Source organism: Dipodomys merriami, unplaced genomic scaffold, assembly GCF_024711535.1.
Source record: "Dipodomys merriami isolate MVZ:Mamm:240054 unplaced genomic scaffold, mDipMer1.0.p SCAF_10, whole genome shotgun sequence".
In the NCBI taxonomy this organism is placed as follows: domain Eukaryota; kingdom Metazoa; phylum Chordata; class Mammalia; order Rodentia; family Heteromyidae; genus Dipodomys; species Dipodomys merriami.
The window spans coordinates 21,648,697-21,663,952 of record NW_027202271.1 but is presented as its reverse complement, the minus strand read 5'-3'; the positions used below and the strand labels follow the sequence as shown (position 1 = coordinate 21,663,952).

The 15,256-nt window shown below is 51.9% G+C and overlaps 1 protein-coding gene across 2 annotated transcripts; it reads right to left on the bottom strand.

The window, feature by feature from the left end:
* Position 1: 1 nt before the first annotated feature.
* Gli1 (GLI family zinc finger 1) lies at positions 2-15,141 on the bottom strand. 2 transcript variants are annotated; one of them, XM_069987304.1, is made up of 13 exons: positions 14,826-15,141; positions 14,447-14,576; positions 11,277-11,422; positions 10,973-11,065; positions 10,519-10,714; positions 9,915-10,059; positions 9,508-9,597; positions 9,285-9,422; positions 8,805-8,954; positions 6,255-6,419; positions 4,779-5,009; positions 3,182-3,449; positions 2-1,946 (listed from the first exon to the last, which is right to left on the bottom strand). In XM_069987304.1, exons 3-13 carry the CDS (start codon positions 11,374-11,376, stop codon positions 199-201), a joined length of 3,324 nt encoding a protein of 1,107 aa, XP_069843405.1. In that variant the 5' UTR covers positions 11,377-11,422; positions 14,447-14,576; positions 14,826-15,141; the 3' UTR covers positions 2-198. The 2 variants fall into 2 exon arrangements, with proteins under 2 accessions (XP_069843405.1, XP_069843398.1); XM_069987297.1 differs by having other exon boundaries at positions 11,277-11,401.
* Between the last annotated feature and the right edge of the window lie 115 nt (positions 15,142-15,256).

Sequence of the window (15,256 nt, the reverse complement as noted above, 5' to 3'; positions counted from 1 at the left end):
TGATGCAGTTCCTTTATTGTTAGGAAACAGTGTCATTATCAAATCCCTCCCCTAACATACACAGACTAAACACAGCCCCCAGCCCATCCCTCCCAGCCATGGGCACCTTACTCAGGGGGCTGTGGCCCTCTACCCTTCTCCTCTGGAAGGATGGGAGCCTCTTAGGAAGCACAATCTGATGGATAGACACACAACCCTTTAGGCACTAGAATTGAGGAATTGTGTCTCTCCTGGTAGGGATCCCAGCAAGACACTCATGTTACCCACAGCCATGTTAGGAGGCCCAGAGGGAGGTGGGGTATGTTCTGAGCTACCCTCCTGATCGTGGGAAGGAGGAGGACTCAGTCCCTGGGCCTCATCCAGAATAGCCACAAAGTCCAGCTGAGTGTTGTCAAGATCAAGAGAGTCCAGAGGGTTACATACTTGCCCTTCAGGAGGAGGGTATAAAGCAGGACCCCCTCCCAGCCTGCCCACATCAGGATGGCCACAGCTAGGGTTGGTGCCTCCTGCTTTAAGGGGTCCATAGCAAGTGGGCAATGGAGGCAGAAGCCGAGGCGGTGCCGCTGCCCTGTGTTGAGAAACCCTGTTTGTTCCCACTGCAAAATTTTCATGGCATGGCGAAGAGGTCGGGTAGGAGCCTGCCTTGTGATTGGGCAAGTTGGGTGCGAAGTCAGGTCCATATGTGGCCAGTGGGGCTTTGGTAGTGCTTGGGGTAACTTGGGAACCCCCCAGAAATTTATGACTCTGGTAGGGAGGTTCCTGGATTGGGGCCTCTCCTCGGCCCCCACCCTCCCACAGTAGCTCTTGCTGAGATTGAACATAATTACAGACAAGTTGAGCCTTGAGCTGCCCTGTAGAATGAGAGGGGGAATCAAAATCTAGGCTTAACCTGGGTTCTGAAGGCAGATAATCAGGGGAGGGTTGGGGATAGAGACCTGATTGGGGATATTGGGGAGGAGGGGGCTGGGGATAGTGGGAAAATGGAGGCTGAGAGCATGGGGAGCCTTCACTGGGGTGGGCATTGAGGCAGGCTGCCAGTCCTGTGGAGTCAGACCCCACTGGGCACCCTTGTTCTGGCTTGACCTGCACTTGTCCATAATGTTCAAGTCGAGGGCAGTGACTATAGGTTTCACTTGGAGTCTTGGTGCCTGGGTAAGGCCCAGAGTGGGAAGGAAGCTCACCCCATGAGTCTGTAGTGGGGTCAGGATAAGAGACCTGTTGGGGACAAGGGCTGGGGCCATAGTTGGTCGGTGGGCCAGAACCAAGGGGCAGGGAACCTGGACCTCTAGCTCCATAAGGCTCAGCTGCTGCTCCTTCAGGTCCACCATATCCCAGAGCATCAGCAGATGAGAAGTCCATATATGGGTTTAGACCACTGCCCATCATGGAAGTGCCAACCTCTGGCTCTTCCCGTAACCCTCTAGTATCCATTGCAACATTCTCATTGATGCTGGGAGGCTGTGGTGAGTAGACAGAAGTTGGGAGGTGGGGATCGAAGTTCCGTCCTCCAGTTGCCCCAATAGGAGGGGTGTGGACACAGCCCAGGCTCTTGAACCGCTGGACTCTAACTGGAGCAGGATGATCAGCAGCCCGGGCTGGGTCACTGGCCCTCCGGGTGACCCCTGCATTGGGATTGTATCCTGGGTACTCAGCTCGGCTTCTCCAAGGAGGTACAGGAAGACCTCCCATCCGATCCAGACTGGGTGCTGCAGTGGGTGGTGTACCACCCCGTCTGGCTGAAGAGTATCTTGCCCGAAGCAGATAGTGCTGGGCAGGTGTCAGGCCAGGCAGGGAGGATGTTCCATTCTCTGGTGGGGAGCCAGGGGGGAAAGGGGAAGCCAGAGAGGAGCGGCGACTGACAGTATATGCAGAGCTCATGCTACTGGAGCTGCTGCTGCGGTGGTCAAGAGGAACTGGGGGGCCCAGACGACGAGACACAGGGGTGCCTGCAGGTGGGGCAGGGAGAAAAGGCAGGTGGTCAGTGAGCCCTTTGGATCACCCTGGGCAACCTTGTCCTGATATAACCCCCAAGCAAGGAATCCTGGCTTGAACTCAGGGCCTGGGCACTGTCCCTAAGTTTCTTTTTGCTCAAGGCTAGCACTCTATCACTTGAGCCACAGCACCACTTCTGGCTTTTTCTGTTTATGTGGTACTAAGGAATCGAATCCAGGGCTTCATGCATGCTAGGCAAGCACTCTACCATTAAGCCACATTCCCAGCCCAGCCATTCAGTTCTATCTCCTATATTTCCTATGCCTCTTCTGCTTCTGGGCCACCAGGGGAGATTCAAGGCCACTGTGAACAGTCATACAGGTGCTACACTGCCCAATACTAGGGGATATAGCATGTACATCGTAGACTTTGTTTATGTCACAATTTCTTTTTCTTTTCTTTCTTTTCTTAGATATTGGGGATTGAACCCAGGGCCTTATATATGCTAGGCAACTACTCTACCACATAAGCAATGCTTCTCTTTTTGTCTTTATATATTTAGTTGTGGTGTATTGAATTCAGCGCCTCATGCTCTTACTCAACTTTCTCACTCATGGCTGGTTCTCTATCATTTGAGCCATGCCTCCAGTCAAGCATTTTGCTAGTTAGTTGGTGATGGAGTTTTGTCCACTTTTCTGTCTGGGCTGGCTTTGAACTGCAATCCTCCAGTCTCAGCCTCCTGAATAATTAGGATTATAGAAATGAGCTACTGCTGCCGAACTGGATTTTTTGTTTTGTTTTAATTTGGTATATGAGACAGAGACTCAATAACTTTGCCAGGGCTGGTCTGGAGTTCATGATCCACCTGCCTTTGCCTCCTTTTTATTTTTGGAAAAGGTCTTGCTGTGTAGCTAGGGCTATCATTGATCTTACAATCTTCATGCTTCAGCCTCCCAAGTTCTGGGATTACATGCATACAACCACTATACCTAGCTGATTATAACAAGGTTTTGTGTTGTTGAGGGAAAGAGGGGGCAATGCTAGGGATTGAACAAGCCCTCTATCAATGGTAGTCCCAGCCCTAGCCCCATATAACAATCTTATGATAGCAAGAAGAATAAGATAGATGTCTTAAGAAGGCAGCCTCTACAGAAGTACCATCTAGCAGCCCTAAGGGTGACACCTCCTCCCAACCTCAGAGCAAGTCCACATCTCAGCCCAGTACCACCTCCTATAACCCAGGTCTCACCAGTGTGGGTCAAGCTGGGCAGTTTGAGACCACGAGGCCCTAATGGCCGGAGTTGATGCAGCTGGTCCAGCCTGAGGTTCTCAAGACGACGAAGAGTGGATAATCCAGTGCCAGCAATGCAAGGCCCCTCATCCAAGCTGGACAGGTCCTCGGTGCTACCCCCTGTATTGCCAGTCATTTCCACACCGCTGTCTGTATTGGCTGCGCTGCCTGCTGGGGAATGATCACTGCTGCAGGAAGACTGTGCCCCGGGGCTTGGCTGCGGCTTCTGTGAGGGAAGATGATGGATGAAGGTGGCACTCTTCCCTTTCCCCACTTCCTCACAGCTCCTTCCATTTAGTGAGTGGGTAAAGTCATGTGTTAGAGACTGCTAGACAGGGGGCCGGTATATCAACAAATATATAGAGGACCCAGCAGGCGAGAGGTTGGGGCAAACCCCAAGGGACATTTGAGAAGAAGAGCCTAGGCTGGGTTACAGACTTTTCCAATTCTTGTCCTTAGTTTCTCTAGGCCTATTTCCTCTTCCTTTTCTCATTCTGAGGATTGAGGTCCAAAGCCAGTCTTTGCAGAAAAGTCCATGAGAGTCTTATCTCCAATTAACTACCAGAGAACCCAAAGCAGACCTGTGGCTCAAGTGGTAGAGTATCAGCTTTGAGCAAAAAAGCTAAGGGATAGCACCCAGGACCTAGTACCAGTACACACACACACACACACACACACACACACACACACACACACACACACACACACACACACACACACACACACACACACACACACACACACACACAATAAAATAACTAAATAAAGAATTCATTTCTCATGGAGCTGAGGTATATATAAAATTATGCATGCCAAAAGCTTGGAAGTAAGTTTGTTGAACCAATTAAATAATTGGGAATGTGGATTAGTGGTAGAATGCTGGCCTACCATTCATGAAGCCCTGGATTTGATTCCTCAGTACCACATAAACAGAAAAAGTCAGAAGTGGTGCTGTGGCTCAAGTGGTAGAGTGCTAGCCTTGAGCAAAAGAAGCTCAGGGACAGTGCCCAGGCCCTGAGTTCAAACCCCAGGACAAAAAAATGTTTTTAAAAAAAGTGACAACCTTACTTTTTTTTCTTTTTTTCCTCTTTTTTCTTTTCTTTTTTCCCTCCCTCTCTTCCTCCCTCCCTCCCTCCCTCCTTCCCTCTCCCCCCTCTCTCTCTCTGTTTCTTTTCTTTTCTTTTCTTTCTTTCTTTCTTTCTTTCTTTCTTTCTTTCTTTCTTTCTTTCTTTCTTTCTTTCTTTCTTTCTTTCTTTCTTTCTTTCTTTCTTTCTTCCTTTTTGCCAGTCCTGGGGCTTGAATTCAGGGCCTAGTCACTGTCCCTGAGTTTCTTTTTGCTCAAGGCAAACAAGCACTCTACCACTGAACCATATTGACAGCCCACAACTTTAAATTTTCTAGGTTTAGATTGGCCAAGGAGCAACACTGGGAAGACAGACAGGTGGAGTGGCCACAGCAGAATGATATACATGAGAGGGGGCAGCTTTGAAGGAACTAGAAAGAAATCAGCAGGGCAGGCTGGGGTGTGGAGGCAGGGTGGCCCAGGCTGACTTACCATGGCACCTTCAGGTACAGTCAGTCTGTTCTCTCCCCCAATGGGGCCTCCTTCTCGCTCCCTCTTGGGCTCCGCTGTGGAGAGAGTGGGTGCCCGGGGTAAGGGGCCATCCCCTCGATGCCGCTTCGTCACATGAGCATCAGGACCGTGCACCGTCTTGACGTGTTTGCGGAGTGAGCTGGGATCAGTGTAGCGTTTGGTGCAGCCAGGGAGTTTGCACACATATGGCTTCTGTCAAGTAGAGAGTAAAGACAGGCCAAGGGATCAAAGTGGAAGAACACAGGAAAAATGGGGAAACATGGTGGCCAAGTGGTAAAGGAAAGACTTCCTTCCTTCCTTCCTTCCTTCCTTCCTTCGTTTCTTTCTTTTTTTGGTTCTGGGGCTTGAACTCTAGGCCTGGGCATAGTCCCTGAACACCTCTGGCTCAAGGCTAACACTCTACTACTTAAGCCACAGTGCTACTTCTGGCCTTTTGTGAGTAGTTTATTGGAGATGAGAGTCTCATGAATTTTCTTGCCCAGGCTGGCTTTGAAATGTGATCCTCAGATCTTAGCCTCCTGAGTAGCTAAGATTACAGGCATGATTACAGTGCCTGGCAAAAGTTTTGATTTTGAAAGGCCTTCTCAGGCCGATAAGCCTAGTTACCCAAGAGGCTAAAATCTAAGGATTATGGTTTGAAGCCAGCCCTGACAGAAAAGTCCAGGAGATTCTTACCTCCAATTCACCAGTAAAAAGCTGCAAGTGGAGGTATGGCTCAAGTGATAAAGCACTAGCCTTGAGCAAAAAGGTCAAAGCAGAGTGCAAGGTCCTGAGTTCAAGTCATAGTACCAGCATAAAAAATAAGTTAGTTAGGGCTGGGAAGGTGGCTCAGTGGTAGAGTGCTTGCCTTGCATGCAAGAGGCCCTGGGTTCAATTCCTCAGCACCACATAAGCAGAAAAAGCCAGAAGTGGCACTGTGGCTCAAGTGGTAGAGTGCTAGCCTTGAGCTGAAGAGCTGAGGGACAGCACCCAGGCCCAGAGCTCAGGCCCCATGACTGGCAAAAAAAAAAACAACAACAACAAAAATAAGTTAGTTAAAAAAAAACCAGGGAGAGAGTGAGGGAAGAAATGACATTGTCCAAAAAGAAATGTACTTTTTACCTATATGTATCTATAATCCCCTCTCTACATTACCTTTTTAAAAAGTTTATTTATTTATTTATTTTAATTTAAAGAAGAGAAGGCCAGTGGCGCTGTAGCTCAAGTGGTAGAGCGCTCGCCTTGAGCTGAAGAGCTGAGGGATAGCGCCCAGGCCCAGAGTTCAAGCCCCATGACAAACCAAAACAAAAACAAAAAAAAAAAAAAAGAAGAAGAGAAGGCCTTTTCTAGGTGAACTGCATGGCAATTGCTAGCTGGGGGATTTCCTGGGGAAGCAGGAGAGATGTCCCCAGTAGGTGGCGTCTTAGGTAGATAGGGTCTCTCAATTGGGGCATTCACCTCATTGGAGTGGGTCCGATTCTGGTGCTTGGCACGGTCACTGGCATTGCTGAAGGCTTTGCTGCAGCCCTCGTGCTCACACATGTATGGCTTCTCACCAGTGTGTGATCGCAGGTGTGTCTTCAGGTTTTCCAGGCGTGAGTATGACTTCCGACACCCCTCAAACTGGAGGCATGAAGAGAACAAATGACAGCTCTCAGACAGAAGAATATGAAGAGGAGAAAAGTTCTAAATCCCAAAAGTGATGCAGTATGCAGAACACAAAAGGGGAGACCACTGACTGACCCTTAGCATTGTCAAAATGAGGAGACAAGAGCAGATGAGAGCCAGAGAAAGAGAGCCTCCAGAGGAACTGCCTTTGGGACATGGTGCTGAGGCACAAAACCACTCTCGATGTGTGGGAGCTGAGATGGTCCTAGAATGGAGTCATCTGAGGCTTTTCTGAGTACCTTTGGCTTTTTTTTTTTCTAGTCATAGAGCTTGAACATACTGCCTGTTTGCTGTCCCTAAGCTTTTTTTGCTCAAGGTTAGTGCTCTACCACTTTGAGCCATGGTTCCACTTCTGGATTTTGGGTGGTTAATTGTATATAACTGCAATCCTTAGATCTCAGCCTCCTAAGTAGCAAGGATTACAGGTGTGAGCCACCAGAGCCCAACTATCTTGGGTTCTTGTTGTGTCTCCTGCCACTAGGCAGCAGAGGAGGCACAGTACTTAGGGGCCTGTTCCTGAGCTCCTTTTGCTCAAGGCCAGTGCTCCACCACTTGAGCCACAGTGCCACTTCTGGCTTTTTCTTAGTAGTTTATTGGATATAAATGTCTCAGGATAGACGGGCACCAGTGGCTCACACCTGTAATCCTAGCTATTCAGGAGGCTGAGATCTGAGGATCGTAGTTCAAAGCCAGCCCAGGCAGGAAAATCCATGAGAATCTTATCTCCAATTAACCACCAGAAAACGAGAAGTGGTGCTGTGCCTGAAGTGGTAGAGCGCTAGGCTCAAGGACAGCACCCAGTCCCAGAGTTGAAGCCCCATGACCAAAAAAAAAAAAAGTCTCAGGATAGCCGGTACTAGTGGCTCACACCTGTAATCCTAGATACTTAGAAGGCTAAGATCTGAAGATCATGGTTTGAAGCCAGCCCAGGCAGGAAAGTCCATGAGACTCTCATCTTCGATAAACTACTCAGAAAAAAAAAAAAAAAAAAAAAAAAAACAGAAGTGGTGCTGTGGCTCAAGTGGTAGAGTGCTAGCCCCAGGACCAGAAAAAAAAAGTCTCATGGACTTTCCTACCCAGGCTGGGTTCAAACCACCATCCTTAGATCTCAGCCTCCTGAGTAGCTAGGATTACAGGCATGAGCCACTGATGCCTGGCTGCTTGCATTTTAAGACCCACAGACATGTTTTCATTTCATTGTGTGTGTGTGTGTGTGTGTGTGTGTGTGTGTGTGTGTGTGTGTGTGTGTGTGTTTAGAAACAACCTGACTTAAAAAAAAAAGGAAGGGGGGCTGGGTAGGTGGCTCAGTGGTAGAGCGCTTGCCTTGCATGCATGAGGCCCTGGGTTCAATTCCTCAGCACCACATAAGCAAAAAAGAAAAAAACCAGAAGCGGTGCTGTGGCTCAAGTGGTAGAGCGCTAGCCTTGAGCTGAAGAGCTGAGGGACAGTGTCCAGGCCCAGAGTTCAGGCCCCATGACTGGACCAAAAAAATTTAAAAAAGGAGAGGTTCAATTTGACAAGTGAGATTAAGAGTACAATGCATTTGATTAATGTCACTTTCGTTTCTTTTAAAATCAAAGGGAGAGCTGCAGGTATAGCTCAAGTGGTACAAAACTTGCCTAGCAAGGGCTAGGCCCTGGGCTCGATCTCCAGTCATACCCCCGCACACACACAAATAGAAGATAGAAGGAATGAGACTGATTAGAATACAGGGTAAACATGTGGAAATGTATCAAGTCCCCTCCCCCTGTATAATATAACTTAATAAGAAAAAGTAAATTTAACTAGCTAATAAGAGAAAAAAGAAAAATTAAGTAAGATTAAGGAGGGAAATGAGGTTTCTGTACAAGAATTTGGACCTTTTAGGTCTCACTATTTTTTCCGCCTCAGCCTCCTGAGTTTTGTGATTACAGAGTTTTGTGCTTACCACCATACCAAGGGAAAAAATATAGATGTTTATTTTTATACCAACAGTTATAAATAAAATTTATTTTTGTGGTTATTTGTGAATGTTAGTGTGTGGCTTGAACTCAGGACCTGTGTGTTCTCTCTTGGCTTTTTCACTCAAGGCTGGTACTCTATTCCTTGAGCCACAGCTCCATTTCTGTTTTTTTGCTGGTTAACTAGAAATAGTCTCTTGGACATCTCTGCCCGGGCTAGCTTTCAACTGCCATCCTCAGCCCCCTGAGTAGCTAGGATTACAGATGTGAACTACTAGCAACTGGCTAAATGAGACTTTTAACATCTGTTTATAGAGGAAGAGACCTACAAGGGTCAATGTCTGCCTTGATGGGAAGCCAATTTAGGGAGGAACCCTGGGCTTGGAGGTACGTGGCTCACCGTGCACTTGTGTGGCTTCTCTCCTGTGTGTCTGCGCATGTGCACCACCAGCATGTACTGGGCTTTGAATGGTCTCAGCTCCCTGGAGCAGCCCCCCCAATGGCACACAAACTCTTTTCGCTCCCCATGGATGTGCTCGCTGTTGATGTGCTGAGGGAGAAGATTCAGAGGCTCTCCAAGGTCTCCATGCTTCCCACCCCAGCCTCCCCCCCAAACAGATATCCCACAACCCCCTTGTCCTCCTCAGCTTCACCTCAGGAGAGAAGAGACAGGAAGGCGGCATATTCTATATCTCAGATCTTCCAGTTCTTTGAAGCAAAGCTACAGCTTCTTAGCTTTTGCCTACCCAACTGAGCATACAAGCTCTGATCTCAGAATCCAGGGAAAGGCTACCCATTTGCCTTCAGCCAAACCCACAGTATCCCACTGAAGGCTCCTGTAGGCTCCCACCAAACAATCCTGTTACCCCCTGGGGCTCACGTGCACCAGCTGCTCCTGGGAGTCGAATTCCTGGCTGCAGCCATCCCAGCGGCAGTCAGTCTCATACACAGACTCAGGCTCAGGTTTCTCTTCTCTCTCCAGGTCCTCTCGCCCATCCAGCAACCCCAACAGGTGATCCTAGGGCAGAAGAGGCAATCTTAGGATCACTTGAGGGGCAGCTTTTGTTTTGCTCAGGTCTCAGAGGTAAAGCCTCCCCACTTACCTGTGTACCTGTGGAGTTGGGGCTGGACATATCACCTTCCAAGGGTTCCTCCGGGCACTTGTTAACCAGCATGTCCAGCTCTGACTTCAGCTTCCCCAGAGGAAGAGGGGAGGGTGAGGAGAGTGGAAGGCGGAAGAAAGAGAAAACCAGGTCTTTCTGTTCAAAGACCCCCCACCCAAGCAGCAGGAACCCTGAAGTGTGGAAGGCATCTCCTTCCTCAGACTCCACTGCTGAGTAGTAAGGGCAAAGGATGGGACCTCACCTGGAGGAGTCTGTCAGCCCTGGGGAGTGAACCCCCAGCATCTGAAAACTTTTGTTCCTTCCATTCTTTCTTCTCCTTTCCTCTGTAAAGTCCATCACCTACCCACCCTGAGCAGGGAAAATCAGGTAGTAATATGGAGACTCACCTGGCAAGTTGGGAGGGTTCCCCGGGTCTGAGGGTGCGGCATCATCCCACTCCGGGTAGAGTCATGAGGACCACAGGGCTGGACCCCAAAGGAAGGTGAGGTCCCCTTTTGGTGATTCACTTGGGTTGGAAATCCCAGAGATGGGCTGAAGACAAGAGAAGGCTGTTACTTTCTGAACAACCATCAGGAAGTTGCAGGGGTTCTTGGGAGTATTCAGAGGCTCCATGGAAGAGTTGGTGAAGGCCCAATTGAGCTAGCCGCAGGGAAATTCTAAAAAGGGTTTCAATACCCTGGAATTGATTCAAATGGGGCTGAGAGTTTGGAGTTTGGCTCACATCTGTTATCCTAGCTAGTTAGTAGGCTGAGATCTGAGAATGGCAGTTCAAAGGCTTGCCAGCCAGGTAAGTCTATAAGACTCTTAATCTCTAATTAATCAGAAAAAAAACTCACAGATGTAGAGCTGTGGTTCAAGTGGCAGAGCACCAGCCTTGAGTGAAAATGCTAAGGGACAGTGCCCAGTCACAGAGTTCAAGCCCCAAATAGCAAACAAAAAAAATAATAAATGGATTTCAGGACCTTTGAGCCAGCCCATGACTGCTCGCACCTCATAGTGCCAATGGAGAGATGGCCATAGGAGCCTCCTGGAGATGTGCAGCGTGAGTTGATAAAGGCCACAAGAGAGCTGGGTGAGGTGCGGATAACTGTCTGGAGGTCCAAGCTGGCATCCGACAGGGGTGAGATGGAGAGTGCTCGCTTCTTGGTCAACTTGACAGCATTCCGGGGGGGAGGAAAGAGTGGTCCTGGGGCAGGAGACAGAGGAGACACATATGGTGAGATGATCTATCTACATATGCAATCTGTGGATCCATACTCTCCACAAGAAATGACCTTTGACTCTGCTTTGCCCTAATGATCTCATCTGTGACCTCTTGGGTTCTCTGATCCCTCCTCTGTCTGAACATTTCATCCTCCAAGTCAGATTTTGGCCTTCTTCCTTTTTCCTTCAGGACAATTCCCAAAATAAGCAGAGAAGAAACAGATGTTGCCTGAGTCCTTACCCTCGATGCAGTTGTTGGTCTCTCTGGCAGGTCCATAACTGTGAGGACCTGGCATAAGATTGGCTTGGTGGCAGAAGGGCAGACCAGACGGTCCTAGAAAAGAGAGAATGGAGGGTGTGGATGGAGGATACATGGGCCTCAACTTAAAATCTGGGAAAGACCTGATTCTAGGTTCTAAGCCTACATGACTGGAGCCCTCAAATCCTCCTATAGATAGAAAACCAACATAGGGGTAGAGGTGGGGCTAAGAGGGATCCTGGATCTGATACATCCGTTGTGTCCAGGGATTGATAAGTGTACTAACCTTCTGTTCCCATACTGGGGACCCCTTGGCTGGGAAGAGGTCGGAGACAGCATGGCTCGCCATAGCTACTGACTGGTGGTGGAGTCATCGAGTTGAACATGGTGTTTTAGATGGAAGTGGGGACACTGCAGAAGGGGAAGGTAGATCTGCAGGTTATAAAGATGGAGGAAAATAGTAAAGATTAGATGATAATCCCAGGTACAAAAACCTGGCCAGCAGCCCCTCTAAAATCTTGGCCATGGAAATGGAGTTGAAAAGATCAACACTCAGCCAGAAAGGTCTAAGGTGAAATATCTCAAAGAGGCAAATACATTCTTTCATTCTTGGGAGTTGTCTAAAGAAATTGGATAGGAACTTAACTTGGATCATTGTATGTGTGTGTGGGGATGTGTGTGTAGGGATGGACTAATTGAGCCAACTTGTGTTCTAAGTGATTTTAATAGATAGGCCATCTACTTTTTTTTTGGGGGGGGGGGAGAGATGGGTCTAAGGCTTGAACTCTGGGCCTGGGCACTGTCCTTGAGCTCTTTTTCCTCAAGGCTAGTGCTCTACCACTTGAGCCACAGTGCTACTTCCAGCTTTTTCTGTGATTAATTGGAGATAAGAGTCTCGCAGACTTTCCTGCCTGGGCTGGCTTCTAACCATATCCTCGGGTCTCAGCCTCCTGAGGAGCTGGGATTACAGGAGTGAGCCACCGGCGCCCCTCTACTACTTCTTGTTTGGAGCATGGACAAGCTTTGAGGTGTGAGGGCGAAAGCGAGTGGAGAACCTGCTTTCATGCAGGCAGTGGGCCTGTAGCTCTTCCTTCACTTATTCCTGCTGAGACAGAGCATCTGCAATATCTCCTGTGTCCAGCAGAGAGCATAATCGCTTCAATTCAGACATTGTTGAAGCCAAGAGGTAGCACTAACCTCAGCCCCTCCGGGGCAGAAAACTGTGGGTACAAGAGAGTAAGGGAGCTTCTCTGGTCAGTTGGGTACAAAGGGTGGAAGCTGATGTCGTTCTGAAGTGGTTTGGACCTGGGCCCACTTCATCTTTTTGGCTTCTGGGTTGTGTTTTTGGCGGGTGGTGGTCGTGGTGGTGGTGGGAGGGACTGGAAGGGGACTGTGCGGGAAGGCTTCAGCGCAATGAACAAGAAAACAACCTTCATTCATCGGAAAGTGGCAGCGAGGCAGGAAAGGGTGGCTGAGGTCCGCTTTTCTCCTCGCACTCCAGTTTCTGCTCCACCTCAGGTTTTCCAGTCTCCCGGGAGCGGAGGGTGGGGTGGGGCGGGGTGGGGTGGAGACGGACCGGGAGCGGGCCGGCCGGCGTGGTGGGTGATCCCGGGATGCTGGGATTTAGGGTGAGGGCGGGGTAAAATGGGGAGCGGAACCCAGACCCTACGACCCAGCTCGAGCCCCGCAGCTTAGGCTGTGCCCTTCCTAACTCCTCCTTTTCCAGCCGAGATCCGGGTCCCGCATCCAAGACCTCCCAACTCGACCTTGGCACTAAGTTGAGGGCGGGGGGGGACACAGCTGGCTGGCAGCTGGATGCGGGGGGGGGCATTTCTCCCGCCTCCTTCCTCTGTGTGACTCACCCAGAGAAGGAGCCGACTCTCAAACGACCCCCAAACGCCAGAGGCTCCCCCAAACGTGCCACTTGGTTATCTTCTTGTCCTCCTGCCTTGGCGGCCCGGAGGAACCTCCGCGGAGAGGGGGGGGGACACAGCGCTCCCCGCCCGCGCGTGCTGCGAGCCCACCCACGTCTGCCCCACCGGACTCGTAAAATGTCGCTAACGTTTCCAGCTTCCGTGAAGTTTTTTGTTTTCTGGGTTACCGGTGAGAGGAATGGACCAAGGACCCCCCCACCCCACCCCACCCCGCAGGGTCCCCCTGGGTTGGGAACTGGAGTCATCTTCAGTGTCTCCCTGTTTTTCAAAGTCCTCCACGTACCCCCCGCTCCCCAACTCCCAGGAGCCGGCCCCGCCCCCTCCTCCCGGTCCCGCCTTCCCCGCCCCCGTGCCTCCGCGGCCCACCCAAGTCGCCGCCGCAGGCTCTGGCTGCAGACTGCTCCGCTTCCCCCGCCCGCCCGGGGAGCCCAGTCGAGCGAGCCCTAGTGGGGCGCGCGGGGGGGGGGGGCGAGGGGCGGGACCTTCTTCCCTCCGCTCCGCGCATCCTGAAAGCAGGCAGTGGCGTTCGGGGGCCGCGGTGCGGGGGAGACTATTGGAGAGTGAGGGGTCCCCACGGCGGGAGTGGGGAAAGAATGCGAAACCACGGGGAGAGACAGTGCCTGAGTCCTGGGAGGAGGACCCCGGCTTCTCCCGAGTATCTAGCCGGCTTCCTAAGGGTTAATCCCTACAGACCCCCGGGAACCCCCAGTGACGTCAAGGGCGGGGTCTGAAACGCCAGGCGGGGATGCCGCGGAGATAATGGGGGGGGTGGTCTCTGGACCCCGCCCCCTGGGGAAACCACCCCGATTTCGGCACTACTCCCCCAGGAAACCGCCCATCCTTCTCTCTCTACTGGAAAGGCCTACCTCACGGAGACCCCCACTTCTCCAGTCAATCTCCAAGGGGTCCCCTTTCCCTAATCCTGCCCCCAAAGCTAGCTTCCCCGGGCTGATTGTTTCGGGGTCATGGGGCCTGAAAAAAGCTTCCGAGCGGGGAGCAAGGGCAGGCAGGGTGGTCTGAGCCAGAGGAGGGGCCTAGCGAGGTCCCCAGCTCCCGTTTGGGCGGGGGGCCAGGGGGGGGGATACACAGGCTGGCAGTCGCTAGTGGTCCCGCCCAGTCCCAGTAGGGGTCTCCTGGTGCGGCTGGCTCCAGCTGCTCTGGTGGTCCTGAGGTCAGAGGGTCAAGACAGGGTCTCCCCAGCTCCCCCTTAGGGCCTGGCCGGCAGCTCTGGGGACTCACTCACTCGTCTAAAACTCCTTGGGGTTCTTCTAAGGCCTAGCCTAGACCTTGGACAAATCCTCCAGCCCCCTTCCCAGTCCCCAAGGTAGTCTCCCCCCCCCCAACAGCGCGCATCGACGGCCGCATCAGTCACGAGACAGGTCAGGGGTCCGAGCCCAGGTGGCCCCCAGCGGGTGCTGCCTCCCCCTCCCCGCTGTCCCCAGGGCACCTAAAGGTCCCTCCTTCGCGGTGGGTCCCCTCGCTCAGAAACACTGACGTCTTCCTGCCGCACTCAGAGACGCACCTGGAGTTCCCTCTTTACCACGCAGACCCTCAGCCGGCCATCCCAACAGCCTCTTCATCCCAACCTCCAGAAAGGGAGATGTTTCTAAGACGTGGGACAGGCGGAGACAGACAAAGAGACCCACGGTTACCTAAGACAGACACACAGACTGTCAGAAGAAAACGAGGAGCAACAGAGAAACGGAGACACACAGGAAAGAGAGAGAGAAAAAAAAGTCCAAACTTTCCAAAACCTCACCCCGATCCCTCCCACCCCCCTTGCGTCCCTGCGCCCCGGGGTCTCCCTCTAGGCGAGGGAGAGTCCCCGAGGGCAGCCGAGCATCCCCTGGGCCCCCTCCCCCACCGCTCTCAGGTGGTCCCCCGCCCGCCCCCCTTCTCACCTCCGTCTGGGCGCAGGGCTCGGGATGCGCGGTCCAGGGCTGGAGCCTGGGCTGGGGGCTGTGCGGTGGGGAGGGGGGGGCGACAGGGCCACCGCAGCGCAGTCTGCGTGCCACCCCACCCCCAGCCTGGCCCCCAGCCCTCCGCGGGCCCGGCCGCCGGGCCGCAAGCCGGGACCACCCGCGAGAAGAAGCGCAAACTTTTTTTTTTTTTTTCCTTTTGCAAAAACTTTTTTTCTCGCTGCAGCTGCTGGCGCGCGGCCGCGCTCGCCGCTCGCCCCTCTCCTCCCTCCTCTCCCTCCCTCCTGACGTTCTGGAAGGTGAGGTGGGGTGGCTGGAAGCTAGAGAGGGGGTGCTGAGCTCACGGCACCCCCAAGACCCCCAGGATCCTCCCCCTCCCTGGAGGGACCCTACACTGCCTCCCTCCTTCCCCC

Coding starts and splice junctions, on each gene's coding strand:
- Gli1 (XM_069987304.1), bottom strand. CDS start 11,376: ATGTTCAACTCGATGACTCCACCACCAGTCAGTAGCTATGGCGAGCCA. Junction 10,715..10,972: donor GACCAACAACTGCATCGAGG/GTAAGGACTCAG, acceptor CTCCTGCCCCAG/GACCACTCTTTCCTCCCCCC. Junction 5,010..6,254: donor ATCGGACCCACTCCAATGAG/GTGAATGCCCCA, acceptor TCTACTTGACAG/AAGCCATATGTGTGCAAACT.